This window comes from Lepisosteus platostomus, chromosome 6, assembly GCF_059453375.1.
Source record: "Lepisosteus platostomus isolate fLepPlt1 chromosome 6, fLepPlt1.hap1, whole genome shotgun sequence".
Classification (NCBI taxonomy): domain Eukaryota; kingdom Metazoa; phylum Chordata; class Actinopteri; order Semionotiformes; family Lepisosteidae; genus Lepisosteus; species Lepisosteus platostomus.
Window position 1 is genome coordinate 61,374,682 of NC_142616.1, and position 15,767 is coordinate 61,390,448.

General features: G+C 36.6%; 1 protein-coding gene across 1 annotated transcript in view; it reads left to right on the forward strand.

Moving 5' to 3' along the window:
* The window catches only part of cpne9 (copine family member IX), a 126,050-nt gene that overhangs the window by 60,596 nt on the left and 49,687 nt on the right, over positions 1-15,767 (forward strand). Inside the window, exon 7 of the mRNA XM_088636740.1 lies at positions 10,074-10,137. Within this exon, the coding sequence (XP_088492866.1) occupies positions 10,074-10,137 (64 nt within the window). The remainder of the gene's footprint in view (positions 1-10,073; positions 10,138-15,767) is intronic.

A 15,767-nucleotide genomic window follows, 5' to 3' on the forward strand; every position in this document is an offset into this window, starting at 1 on the left:
TATTTATTTCTGCATCTGTTTGTATTGTTTTTTTTTATGAAAGCAATTCCTTAGAACATTTCCAGGTTTTTGTCCCAAAGCAACGTTTTTTAATTAAACCTTCCACATATTACTCGTAATGTCAGTTTTTCACCTAAAAGGAAGCTAGATGAAAATGTTTTTTGTTCTTGGCAGCAGATTCCAGCTGCTGTATACAGTATTCCCTTGCTTCGACAAGAAGGATACATGGAGAAGTTAGGAATGTGGCTATGGTGTGGTTTGTATAGGAGACGGAACCTTGTTGTATGACTAGATTTCTGGGTAATACTTTATATTGGAAGGTTTGAAAAATATGTGAATTTTGAATACTGTATAATACTGTATATGTTTCCCTAATGGGTAAATGAAATGAATTTATAGAATTATTCTAAAATGCTTCTTGTGGACTTCCCTATAAACACTTATAACATGTGAAGAGCACATAATTGCTCTTGAAAGACATTTTAATTGCCTAAAATTAAATCAAATTGCAATACAGAAGCAATGGTCTGTCAAATATGTAGTAAAAACGTACACTGTAAAAGCTTTGAGAAAGCTTTAATCAAGGCTTTCTGAGTGTGGACATTTTCATGTAAATACAGTAGTAAAATTGCTTAGACATGCCATTCCAGTTGTTTCTATTGTTTTACTTGTGGAGGTCTTAAAGAGAAGTACACACTCTGTAAGTGTTTAAAAGATACGTCATACAGCAAAGTTCTATTAACCTGTCTAGTCAGAAAGTTGCTTTTACTGTTTCTCTTTTTATGTTGTTTGAATAGTGACAGTGTAATTTAATTTTTCATGAATTTCAAGTTCTTTCATTGTTGAGATAGCCCCTCCAGCCAACCACTGCAATGTCAAATATTGCAAAGAATTGTTGAAAATGCACAAGATGAATGAATAAATACTGTAATAGAATTATCTTTAAAATTATACTTATTATGTTTGCCACTCACAACATCAATTTGGGTTTAGTCTTACATCCACACAGAATGGCTTTAAATCTTTTTAAAAGAAGCTTTTCTAAATGTAATACAATCACTATATCTTTGTCTTTTTGTGTCAAAGTAAATTAATGCTTGTGTTTCTCAGAGTCATACTTTGAGTTTTCATACCTCAGCAGTAGATACAGAAAATTTCACTGTTGTTACCTAACTTTGATGTTTGCTCTTTTTTCAAACTCAAAATTTGTCCACTGCTAATCTGGATTAATGCAGATGTAGCACTGTAAGTCTTTGGACAGCTTGGGAAATTAGTAATGCATAATTGCTCTGACAAGATCTTGGGCTTAGTTCCTTAGGGACTCTGTAGGGTAGGCCCAATTCTCTGCTGGCCTGGGAAAACAGGTCACTTTGTTACTGAAGTTACTTATCTCTTCTCATCAATGGCTGCTTACTCTGCTAATCACCATACACTCATATCTAACTTAACTAGCTGAGCATGACAGACCACTAAAGCATAATCATGAAACCGTGGCAGTGTGTTTAGTAGAAGATAAAGTTCATCATTGGAAGGCATTGATTTAGGTGGTACTTCTTAATCTTTAGTACTGCAGAAAAATATTTCATGGTTTACAAAACTTGACATGAAGGAGCATTTATATATTCTGGGTTCACACTTTATGGGAATATCTGCAGTCTCTTTGTGGCTTTGAGCTCATTCTTCTGTATTGGGTAGTCTAATTGGAATTTTCTGTGGAGTTAATTTGTCCAGTACTGTATATAATCTGCCGCTAAAGAATGCTAGACAATGTTTAACTGTTATATAATACTGTATATTTACTAATGCTCTTCGGTGTCTGAAATCAGTAAACTTAAGTGGCATTTGTTTCCTTACCAATATCCTGAAATATTTGATATCTGTCTTTATTAATAAATGCACACAGTATAAAAAAAGACAAATAACAGTTAAAAAAACAATAGTTTAAAAATATTCTGTGCAGACCTGCCTTTGGATTAGAAATGGTACAAAGATCTCAGACGTCGCAACCCGTAGTAGGATAATTATATCACATGCTTATTAATGAAGTCAAGAATTCTTAAAGAACTAGTAGCCATTGATGAGCATTTCTGGTGGGTTTTAATGCTAAATAGAGGATTATACAAATGTATCATGTCTTCCACTCCCAGAGACTATTCATTGGTCAGTAATAGATAATTGTAGATAGTTCATGCTTTTCCAGCTGGCAGACTTCATCTGGAACAGTGTTCAGGCATGGTAAAAGAAAACCACTTTGTTGACCCATTCAGGTATTATGGGCTGTAGGAAGCTGATGAAACTCACAATATTTGCTGTTATTTAAATCCATATCTGCCTTTGCAAATCTAAAAACAGAATAAAAACTGTGAAATGTTCAATCCCCGTGCAGTGGGAATCCTATATGTTGCTTTGAAAAGTGGTTATATTACCTATGTTCCATTGGAATAAACCTTCTGCGGTATAGGTTTTGTTTAAAAATGTTTGTTACTGTATAACATTTACAGTATAAAATTACAGAATGTATACAATTCTGTAAAATAGTTTTTTTTTTGTCTGTTGCAGGGTTACTAATTTTCTAATTAGTATGGAATGTAATTTATATTTTGCAGAAAACCATTAAATCAAATTATGTTGTGGCAATCTTAATCAAATCAGGAACCAAGGTATAAATTAATCAGATAAGGAGTCTTTGTATTTAGATCATTGCACTGTGAATATGCTAAGTTTGTGCCCCTTTAAAAGATCCAATTACATTTCTTTTTTTAAACTTAACAATAAACATATTACATTATTCAACCTCATCTTAAAGAGCAAAAACTTTTTTTATGTATTATGACATATAAAAACTGAAAAACCAAGAATTCTGTTATCTTACACCTAAAATGGAAAAACATATTTGTGCTTTTTAAATTTTAAACATCTTGCGCATTTTATTTCCCAGTGCTGTGGCTGGAGTTGTTACTTCAAACTTGGCCTTTTTTCTACCATCAGCTTTCGAAGTCTTAGAAACCCATTAGTTCTTCAAGGCCTAAACACTTCTGTAATCCACACAGGGATCAATTCAAAGGAGAAGCTGGGAAGTGGTTCTGAGCTGTATGAGAGAGCTTTAACATTTAATTTTACGTCAATTCAAATTGAACCAGCAGTTTCAAAAAATGAATATGCACAGACTCTTTACTATGAAAAAGGTATGTGGCATATGGCAACATTGCTTTAATTGTTCCTGTCTTCCTTGGGAATCTCTTTCAACTGGTATAAAGAAGATGCCTTGTTTTGGTTGTGAAAGAGGCAGGAGTTCCCTTTCAGTATACAAACGGATGCCAGAAGTCTTCTGCAGTGTGATAATAGCATCAAGATTAAAATGGCATTACTGTGGGGAAACCTCATACACTGCAAGACAAATCACTGGAATCAGGTCTAAATTTAAATCATCCTGAGGTGTTTTAGACATGCAGTGATCCAACAGCAAGCATAAATTAAAATACGGGACCTCACTGATCACAGTTGATAACTTGTTGCCAATATATTGTAGAGTGCAATAGTTATACCAGATTTAGAATATTATAGAATAGTCCTCATTTGATATTGCACAACTCAACAACACTTTCTTGTTATTCTTGGTAAACATTGATAAAATTGTAATGTTGTCACTAAACATAGGCTGTAGCCACAAAACAAGAACTGACTAAAGATAATGATTTATCTTTCTTGGGGTTTGAATATCCCCCAATGTACACTTTAAATAGACAGTTGCATTACAAAGTTTAGATGTGTCTTTCATCTCTTACAATTCTTTCCAAAATGTACTCCTGTAGCAGGAACACTGCCAAAACAAGCAAAGACCAAAGAACAGGCTTGTCAGAAAACATTGCCTAATTGGAGAGCAAGAAAGGATTCAAGACAGCTGAGCAGCCTTTTTGCCCCCCTTGTTTTAAAGTTTCATCAAACGCCAGATGACTGAATAAGATGGACTTTCTGTCACTCAGACTTGGTCTTTATCGCCAGGTGCTCATTGCTGGTAAACCTGACCTGGTTGTTAAGAACACAGCTGCCATGGCTATAATAAAGATGAATGTAGGCTTTGCTGCTGGACTCAGTTCAGGACAGTACACACGTCTCCCCTGTTGTTACTCATTGTATTGGACTACTTCAAATAGTATGCAGCACCTTTTTTTTGTGGGGAGAGTGTTATCTGTCAGAGAAAAATGTTTTGCTGTTATATCAGGGAGTCAGAAAACCACCCCTTGCAAAACAAATTCTAGCAATTATTCTCATATACAATAATACATTTTTGTGGCTATTAAAATAATGTAAATTATGTTTTTTATGCATGTTAAACTCAATCATATGATAGATGAGATGTTCTCTTGAATCTTGAACAACTGATCATGCAGTTTAAAGAAGACTGATGCATTTCTCATTTCTTTTAGATTTGAAGAGTCTTTTAAAGTCAGATTTCATTAAGAAGTCATTCAGTATTGGCTTCCCTGTACCCTAAAACTGTATATTTTTGAGTATTATTGTGTGACTGTTAAATGTTAATTTACTGGGGTTTTCCATTTAAGAATTAAGCTCTACAGAAGTTTACCTGGAAGTGTTATCGATTTATCATAGTATAGAAATTTTTAAAAAGTACTGCATATTCAGTATATATTCAGTTAAACTAGACATTTATTATATTCATAGACCTTAAATAAATGTATTGATTTATTACAAGTCTGGAAAACCACAACAATGTGGAGAGTGCCAGATTCAGGATTTTCATGCTGATCAGGATGTGAGGTTTAGCTTTTGATTTTCTGTTCTTGCGTCAGGTCCCTCACCGATCAGCAAGAGTGTGGGAATTCATTACTGTTTCATTAAGCACTCCTTTTCTGTGCAATTTGTCTTCACCTCTACAATTGACTGTGTCCATCAGCAGCTTACAAGTAGCTTTTTCTCATTTTTTTTTTCCAGGTACTTCCTACATTCAGGTAAAATGTTTGGTTTGATTAAAAAGTGCATTTCTGAAGTGAAAGACATTCAGGGAGTATATATCCGTAGTGTGATCAGGAGATGGAGCTTGAGGAAAAGTATGAGGGAAGAAGGGGGGGTTGATTTGTTTTTATAAAGAGTGCACTGTAATTAAATCACCCGCTTGGTTGAACCTGATGCCTTAGCATTAGGATAATGACCAGATGGTAATCGGCCACCCTGCTCTCTTCTTGGTGACACGTTGGGCTCTTCAATTTGCTTTACTGTGGTGTACAGCTGTGACTGTACTTTCCTGTCGCTCATGCTCATGCCCTTGCAGTCAGTGCTGTCCATGGTAGCTGATGTAACTAGGTCAGGCTTTTCTTCACTGACAGCCCAGTTTCTCTGCCTCCGTATTTGGGCTCACCAGGGCTACTTTGGGAATGACATGAATATCTCATCGTGCTACGCTGAAATGGTTTCTAAAATAGTGGCTGTTTATTTTACAGTGTCCCTTGTCATTTCTGATTAAGGCTCAGGTGCTAACAACTCTTCTCCTATCCACAAAAGGCCTAGTGAACCATGTAAGCAAACATGTAAGATAACGATTGATCACTGCTTCCCACACAACAGCCTGGGAATTTGTGGTTAAGGAAAAGACCTAGTTAACTAATTGACAACATTGGTTTTTCAATATAAATGTCAACTTGTTTAAGTCTGACCAAGCATATGCAGGATTTAACTTAAAGGCAGTTGAACTAAATCTGGTTTAATATTGTTTTGTTGTTCTGTAGTGGGTTAGGAGTTTGGGCTCAAAAGCTAGAGCAGCAAGATCCTGCTAGTGCCATTTCACATTTCTCACAAAATTCCAAAAATGTTAATAAAAATGTGTATGGAATGTGAAAAGGTTATTTCTGATGAAAAGGAAATTCATTTCCCAGGGCTTACTGCTCCTTTACAGGTTTGCAGTTTGCACACTTTAATAGAGCTTGCATCGAATACTGACTTGAAAACCTAACAAAAGCATTTTAATTTTAGCCTTTAAATGTCATATGGCATCACTTTCGTAAAAAATATTCTCACCAACATTTTCGGCTTCTTATGTATATATCTGTTTTTTCTCATGTTTTGTTTCGGATACTTTAATGGGGTTTTCTACAAACATCTCCTGTAGCAGGTCTCGATGTACTTTGTTTCTGTCCTTGATCTATGACTGGAGAGTGGCTTGCCATTAGAAAGCGAAGTGACACAGAAGATTTCCTTGCAAAGTTCTAAGGAATTGAGAGTATGTAAAAATAATCAGTATTGCGCAGGAAACGGGGAAGTACAGTAGCAGATAATGTAAGCATAAGAGAAAACAGGGGAAATGGGTTCCATTTTTGAGTTGTTACTATAAAAAAACAAGTTAATTTTTGTCTGTGACTTAGAAGGCATGTTTAGTTCACTTCTTTCACTTCTAAAAACTAAAGTGCGCAGTTATTTTGAATGATCTACAGGCTAGTGCTGTCTTGCAGACGTTTGCTCCTGAGGCGCATTAGTTAAATGAGTTTCTATTGTCGGTGTGAATCAGTATCAGAATGGAACGTGCTGCCAAAATGCACTGTTTTCCAAAAGCAGTAAGGGACATGTCAACGTATAACTTACGATGAGAGTCTTATTAGTAATGGGGAAACAATTATTTATCCTGCTCTCAGTACAGCCTTTAAGAGTAGGTCTATAATGGTGAAAGTGCCCAAAGGCCTTTTAAGGCAACATTAATAGTTTGTTTAAATAAAAATGCCGGCTTACACTCAGTCAATGTCAGTTATTGTAATTTTGCAGCTCATCTGTCTAAATGCTGTTTTTTTTCTAACTGACAAGTTCTAAGTTTTTTTTTTATAATTCTGCTCAGGAAGTTGCTATTTGCTTACAAGGAAAAACAATGTAAAATTTCTCACCCAAGACGTCATTATGGTGGGGAACTTTTATGTCAGCTGTGCCACGCACCCCTCTCCCCTTAATAAAAAAAAAGCAAGCAGACTTTTTCTTCTCTGAAAATGATTATAGATGTCCTCCCCACCCACACATACCAGTTTGCATGTTTTCATGTCCTGTGCCTCAGGACTACAGTACTGTATACTTTCTTAACTCCCACAAATCTGTGCTTTATTTTCTCACTTCTGATTCTGCTGGTGCTTTTCTGGTGAAATTACATTTTCGTTTTGTGGTCTCTGTCTTTTTGTTAGAAAGGACACATAGAAACAAAATGATAAATACCATACCTTTTGCAGTTCAGAAAATTGTTTAGTTCTCAACCACTACACAACAAAGTTGTGCCTAATTGTCCTGGTCTCCTGACATGAAAGATACCCAGTTTCTTTCCTTCCTGTAATAGTCAATAAGAAGAGTGTAAAATAATGATGGTGGTAGTTTGGTATTCCTCAATGGTGTGCTTTGGGTTTAAATGTCAGGTTGGACATTGGTATTGTTCACTAAAGCAAGGAATAAAGGCACTCCATTAATGAGAATTTGTCTTCAACTGTGTTTTAATTATGAAGAAGTTTTTTTTACACTTGCAAAGGTCACTGAAGCAAATAGGCAACCTGATAGTTTAGGTCTGAATGCAGGTCTTCAGATAAAAACAAAATCTATGAATGTGAAACATTGAAGACATTATTAATCACAGGAGGTTCCAGTAGCAAAACACCACTGGTTCTTTTTGTGACTGTGCACAGTAACTAGTTCAGTCTTGCCATCATTGTCTTATTTTAACACAAAAACTGAGCTCTGACTGTGACTATTTTTAGACCACTTTTAAAAATAGCTAATTCTCTCCCTCTGCTTTCTAAGCAAACACTTTTCTGTTCCCTTTCCGGTTGTATAATTTCTGTTTCTAATCTTGGAGGTCTGTTGTAGGAAGTTTAATTGGCAAGTAAATGAGTTTTAGTTACATCTATTGAAATGTTTTGTTAACTTCCATAGGGAGTGGGGGGTAGCTTCTGTTGGCCCAAGAATATCTGAAAACGTTCTTCATGGTGATCAATTTCTTTTGAGATCTGTTATTTTGCAACAGAGAGAACGAAAACAACAGGTAGCATTAGCCCAGATGCATAATTTTCAAATCACTTTAAGACCTGCTGTGTGTGATGTTTGCAAAGTCTTGTGTGATTTACAGTATGCACAAACATGAATATGATCTTGACGTGTTGTTTAAATGACCAAGGAAATAACAAGAACACCCTGCCCTATTGTAACCGATTATCTTGTCATTGTATTCAATACAGTATTTTTAATTAATAAACAGTGGCCATACTCTGACCTTATTTGATAACTAGATTAATATGATCTCCTCACTGAATACACACAACATCAGGTTACAACATCAGGCTCTTTGGGTGATCAGGACCTTCTTACTTGAGCTTTGAAAGATCCAGACACCATAAATTTATTGAGGAATTTTCACCTTTAGGGTCTCTGTTGGATAAACAAAGATTGAAAAGGAAAAGACAGCTTGGTAAATATCTAAGCAGGGTATAGATGTTAGTTCATCGTAACTCATTCCAGCATTGCACTCAACTGTTGTTCCCACAATCAGCTCAGGTGCACAATGTCCATGGATGATAGTTTTTCGAAAGGGAAGGGGATGTAAAAGTTTCTGATTTGTTAGAGTGTTCGGCTGCATCCGAAGTGCTCATGTTCATGTAAACCTGCATTATTTAAAAAAGATCTTCTTCACACCTAATTGGGTTTTAAATTGCACGTCTCAGTAGTTTACTTATCTCATGACTCATGTCTGTATAATGGCCGCTTGTGGGTCCTGTCTGAAGGACGCCCTTGGAAAAATCATTATATTGTGAATCAGCGCTTTAACAAGAAAGCTTTGCCTGGGTTGTCAGAAAACAAAAGGGTCATTAGGGTGTTTTAAAGAGGCTGTTGATACCCAACAAGCAGCATAAATTTCAAATTTGGAGTGTTCCTTTGCAAAGGTAGGTGGGTCTGAAGCATCCGAGGTATGGTGGTACTGTTTGTGGGAATCGTGTTGTAGAAGAAAAACACTGCTGATAAATTTAAATTTCCATAGCTCATCATCTTTATTTCCGAAGAGATTATGCCCTGTGATTGTTTAGTTTTGTTGTTTAAAAGCTCTTGTGAGTTTTGATGGAGAAAACACCATTATAGATATTAGAAACGTTTTTTTCAGAAGTTGCATGTCTGTCATAGCGTAGATGTTCATGGCAAAAGTACCAGAGATACATTAATATTAATTTAATTAATTTATATTAATTAAAGGAAGACCTAAGATGTGAAGCCCAGTTATTTATAGTATATATACACAACTGGAAGCCATATAATGACAATCATACCGTTAATAAATTATTGCAGCTTTGAAAACAATGTTCTTGAATTTTGTTTTATTGCAGCATTCTTTTTATCACAATTATGCTTTTCTGAAAGTTTATTACAATGCAGGTTAAATTACTGTATATCAAACGGCCGTTTTATTAATAGTACACATATTAGTGGTTAATCTATTGGTGTTGTCTGTGCAACTGTGATATTATGTGTTTGTAAAAAATAGTATCTTCTTTATTATCTAATCAGGTTGAGTCATCTGATAATTACTACCATAACTATCATCAAACAGATGTTAGCAGTCGATAATTCACTATGGGAATGCAGAGCATTTGAAGACTTTCACCAGATTTTGTTAATGTCTTCAAATAGGTCATCTACAAATATCATATCACATAAGGGGTAAAGCAAAATCGGGAAGCCAGCAGCCACCAACTCAAAAGTTTTGTGCTTTTACATAAGACAGAGGGATAGAAGTATTACAGGGTACACATACTGTCTTTTGCATTGCCAATGAAGGCTGAAGGCAGGGAAATAAAGTTCAGATTTCTGCAGAGTCTAGACTTCATCCCACCTTGTCATCTTTTTGTTAACAAGGTGTGAAAATGTTGATTTGGACCAGGTAGTTTGGAGAGTCTGAAACTCTGTAATTGCCTGTGCAGCTTGCAGACTTCCTCTCAAGCCCCAGGCCTGAATCTGTCATATAGCCTGGGTTTCTATAACAGACAACTGTGCATCTGTTTTGATAAATAGCACTCTCCTCCCCTAATGCTGGACTTTTTTATCCACAGTGGAATTCCAGGGAAGAAATGTGGGACCATTATTTTGTCAGCAGAGGAACTGAGCAACTGTCGGGTCAGTACCAATACTTTCTCTGCCTTGTGCCTCTGTGAACAAACACCTGAAGCACAGTATTGTACAAAACTTGAAATGTGTCGGAAACTTGTCTCTTTATTTCCTCGTGTGTAATTAATAATTTCTAACTGGAATACTTAAAACGACATTAAGGGGCAAGAATCTGGGATACAGTAAACCGTCTGTTCCTCCTCTTCATTGTTTTCATCCTAAAAAATACTTAAACATGTGTTGTAAGTGCATCACATCCATTTTCATTACAGTATACTAGCTCGCAAGAGAGTGTCTTTTAAGGCTGCCTGTCTGTACTGGAACCTGCTGAAGAGATGCCATTTATCAAACCATAATGGTATGGAAAAGAACATATCTGTCATTTCTATAGCAGTTGCAAATGACCTACTATAGAGACCAATAACGGTCTTTTAATTCTAAAGAACTTTTACGGTTCTTTAGAATTATCTGGCTATGCTATACGGTACAGTGCCTTGCGAAAGTATTCGGCCCCCTTGAACTTTTCAACCTTTTGCCACATTTCAGGCTTCAAACATAAAGATATAAATTTTTTATTTTATGTGAAGAATCACCAACAAGTGGGACACAATTGTGAAGTGGAACGAAATCTATTGGATTTTTGAAACTTTTTTAACTAATAAAAAAATGAAAAGTGGGGCGTGCGAAATTATTCGGCCCCCTTGCGTTTATACTTTGTAGAGCCACATTTTGCTGCGATTACAGCTGCAAGTCGCTTGGGGTATGTCTCTATCAGTTTTGCACATCGAGAGACTGAAATTCTTGCCCATTCTTCCTTGCAAAACAGCTCGAGCTCAGTGAGGTTGGATGGAGAGCGTTTGTGAACAGCAGTTTTCAGCTCTTTCCACAGATTCTCGATTGGATTCAGGTCTGGACTTTGACTTGGCCATTCAAACACCTGGATACGTTTATTTGTGAACCATTCCTTTGTAGATTTTGCTGTATGTTTGGGATTATTGTCTTGTTGGAAGATAAATCTCCGTCCCAGTTTCAGGTGTTTTGCAGACTCCAACAGGTTTTCATCCAGAATGGTCCTGTATTTGGCTGCATCCATCTTCCCCTCAATTTTAACCATCTTCCCTGTCCCTGCTGAAGAAAAGCAGGCCCAAACCATGATGCTGCCACCACCATGTTTGACAGTGGGGATGGTGTGTTGAGGGTGATGAGCTGTGTTGCTTTTACGCCAAACATATCGTTTTGCATTGTGGCCAAAAAGTTCGATTTTGGTTTCATCTGACCAGAGCACCTTCTTCCACATGTTTGGGGTGTCTCCCAGGTGGCTTGTGGCAAACTTTATACGAGACTTTTTATGGATATCTTTGAGAAATGGCTTTCTTCTTGCCACTCTTCCATAAAGGCCAGATTTGTGCAGTGTAAGACTGATTGTTGTCCTATGGACAGACTCTCCCACCTCAGCTGTAGTTCTCTGCAGTTCATCCAGAGTGATCATGGGCCTCTTGGCTGCATCTCTGATCAGTCTTCTCCTTGTCTGAGCTGAAAGTTTAGAGGGACGGCCAGGTCTTGGTAGATTTGCAGTGGTCTGATACTCCTTCCATTTCAAGATGATCGCTTGCACAGTGCTCCTTGGGATGTTTGAAGCTTGGGAAATCTTTTTGTATCCAAATCCGGCTTTAAACTTCTCCACAACAGTATTACGGACCTGCCTGGTGTGTTCCTTGGTTTTCATGATGCTCTCTGCGCTTTCAACAGAACCTTGAGACTATCACAGAGCAGGTGCATTTATACAGAGACTTGATTACACACAGGTGGATTCTATTTATCACCATCAGTCATTTAGGACAATATTGGATCATTCAGAGATCCTCGCTGAACTTCTGGAGTGAGTTTGCTGCACTGAAAGTAAAGGGGCCGAATAATTTTGCACGCCCCACTTTTCATTTTTTTATTAGTTAAAAAAGTTTCAAAAATCCAATAGATTTCGTTCCACTTCACAATTGTGTCCCACTTGTTGGTGATTCTTCACATAAAATAAAAAATTTATATCTTTATGTTTGAAGCCTGAAATGTGGCAAAAGGTTGAAAAGTTCAAGGGGGCCGAATACTTTCGCAAGGCACTGTATGTCACGCAAAAAAACAAAATAAGCTGAGATTTTGTTTGTTTCATCTTCATCATCAGCCGATCAATAAAATGATTTAATTCAATAACGGTTCTTTAATTCTAAAGAACTTTTACGGTTCTTTAGAATTATCTGGCTATGCTATACGGTATGTCACGCAAAAAAACAAAATAAGCTGAGATTTTGTTTGTTTCATCTTCATCATCAGCCGAATCCCAGATAAAAAGTGTGGTGTAGCCAACCAGCAAAACAGTTTCCAAAATGCAGTGGTCTAGCATTATAACAATTTTATGCTTTATGCTGTTTATATAACTGTCTTAGTACAAATAAGCACTTTCACTTTCACCCAATGAGAAATTATTTTAGTTAACTGGTGCCAAAATATTGATAGATAAAAAAAATGTTTACAGGCATTTGGAACACTCAACGGCTCTCTTTAGTTTGATTCTAAGAACGTTTGTTTCCGGGCAAGGTACAAGTGAAAATAAATTACAGTGTCAATAGAAAAAAACAACATTCAAACCACATCTCCTGCCTTTATTGTTCATGGTTACGTATTGCATATAAAGAAGCCAATTGCATTTTTCTATTTTTCTAATAATTAGAAGAATAATGTTTTCTGAGTTGCGCTCCTGCGGAAGTGAAGCTATCACTACATTTTTCTATTTGTGAGACTACAGTATGTTTCAGAACCAGCAGGGTGCTTTTTGTTGGACAACAATCTATATTGGCTACATGGTTATAATTTTCTGGTCTCTGTAAGAAGTCACACCAGCTGAGACTGAAGAAAATTGCTCTAGGCAGGACTGGCAGCGGGAAAGATGTGGGAAAACAAGCAAATGTTCTGAGAATTTGAGACCAGCTGTTCTCATTTTGGCTGAATAAATAAGGTGAAAAAAGTTAAAGGATTGTCAAAAAAAATCATGGTGAATCCCATGTATAGAATGTGATAACATTATTTGCGTCATAGAGCTCTTCATCAGTACCTCATGCTAATATTTTGCCTAATAGCATATGTCTATTTAAAGCATAGGATGAACATATTAGACCTTTAAAAAAATCCGGCATTCAGACATTGTGATAGGTCAGCATTCAGTCTGTCTAAAAGAAGAGGCTTTTGCTATTTTTGCTGAAGAGGTGCTTATTTAAAGAATGGTAGGCATTTTCCTAGACCCCTGGTGTGTCTGTTAGTGTGTGTGTTCACAAGATGCCAGAAACATTTCCGAAAAAGACTGCAGAAGTCTTGTGAGAACAAGGTCACCACAGTCAACAACAAGACGATGAGCAGGCCTTTGACCTTACACTGACATAGTAATTATGCAGCTGTTTTAGAGCAGAATCTGAAGCAGGACCTCTTGACAGACCTATAGCGCCTGTGTCATTGCAAGCAATCAGAAATTAGTTACATAGACATGGACCAGCTGGTTGTGTCCAGTGACAGCCAGATCATTAAGTGACCATGGGCATAAAAACATGACCTTGTCTATTTACCTACTATAACTAAAAATATTCAGTCAAATCCCGACTGTTCTCTACATGTCCTACATTTTTAGCAATCTGTGCAATGCTAGGGTGGTGCTCTCTATCATTAGTTTTTGCTGGATGTGGACTAAGATTTGTCTACACCTGCACACTATTTTATCAGTATGGCAGCAATAATTCTGAGAGAGTAGCACAGTTGCATTATGTCTCTGACATGCATGACTTGAAATAAATTAAGATTAGCTGCTGAAATCGAGAATATCTACAGTAGGTTTCATTTGAAATAAAATCGCTCTCCGTATGTGTAACAATGATGAGTCAGCTTTGCCCCCACTAGGATTCAATCACGCTTATGGACAAATCCGGCTTCAGAGCCACATGGCGCCACTGCTTAGACAGCAGAGGAATCCTCCTGCATCACCTTCTGTAACAGAATCAGTGCCACTAAGGCCCAGTACACAACCTCAGTACGTTTACTTCAGTAATCACAAGTTAGATGGGTTGGATGTTATAAAAATGTCTGTTCTTTAAAATTTTGAATGTGTATTGAATTTAACTAGAGTCATTTTCCATAATTGTTTGGTGAACTTGTTGTTGATTAATTGGTTTTGCTTAATACTGTAGTGAAAGATGTACAGTATTATGAATCTCTAGACATACAGTAACTGATAGAAACAGTAGGTGTAAAAATATTACAGGTGTAAAACTTTAGTATTTCATTTACATTTGTGGAGTAGGGGAATGTTAAGCAAAATAAGGAGTCTTGAGTTTAATTCACATAAAAAGCAAAGAAATAACATTTAGTAAACTTACACTGTATAAAGTTCATGAAGTGGAACAGACCATCAAAACATTGCAGAAATAAGCAGACATTTTTGTTTTCTGTTATCAAAAGCTATTTAAGTATAGATTTTCAGGAATTCACAGGTCAGATTAATGCTAATAAAATGCTTTAAAGCAGAAGCTTAGTGGTTTCCATTCATTTACACCTGACATAATTTCATGTTGAAATCCATGGGAATGCATTTGCAAAATATTGATGCATCATATAAAGAATTGAATAATTTATGATTCAGCAATTAAGAGTAAAGGTTGCTATTCTATGTTGTGAAAATGGGCAATGTTGCTATAAACCACCATTGCATTTTGTCTCAACTTTGGCGCTCTCAGTATGTCATGAATAATAAGAAATTGCGATTTCTGTTTTTTCTGGAGGTGTTTCAATTTTAGAACGTTAGCGGGATTCTTGATGGGAACATTTATCAGTTTTCCTTGACTGTAAAAGAGTTCGTGATGTGAGCAAGAATTAATTAGCAAACCAAAATACACCAAACATTAAACAGTGAATAGCAACACTGTCAGAAGTCAACAAAACATGTCAGATGTAATGGGTTTATAACCAAAACCTCAGACAACTAAATACTCATCTCATCTTAGTTCCTTTTCTGTTTTTCCCAATTTTTAAAACTTTTCCATGGGCATCTCTTCTGAAAACGAGCTGTGATGAAAATGAAAACATACTGTCTTATGAAATGAGGCATTTAACTGGGTCAGTTCTACAAATCATGCATTTACATTTCACCCAGTTTACATTATTGCATAATAAAAGCACCAGTTTCCAGGGTATCATTTGTATAACTACTTCCCTTTGTTGCTACTCGTTCTTTGAGGTAGGGTTTCCACTTGACCCCAGCCCAGAGCCAGATTTCTACACAGCTGCGCTAATTTGCACATTTGGAGAGAAGGGGTGGGTCCCCAAAATGTTTGAGGAGTTGGGGCGCAATTTCCATTAATCCCTGTTACCATTTGGTGATCCCCCATAGTACTTTGGGGGGTTAAGGAGGCCACTCCTTATCATCTCCCCCAAATTCCTCCCTTGCCATTTTCATAATACACCCCTCCCAGGGTTACATAAGATTCAACATCTGTTATGGACAGTTTGTTATATACTAAAAGAGTGCAGTTATTCCTTCCCCGGATGTGTGGTGCGGAGTGAACGTAACGTAGTCACCACATCCACTGTTGAATTTTAGCCTCAAT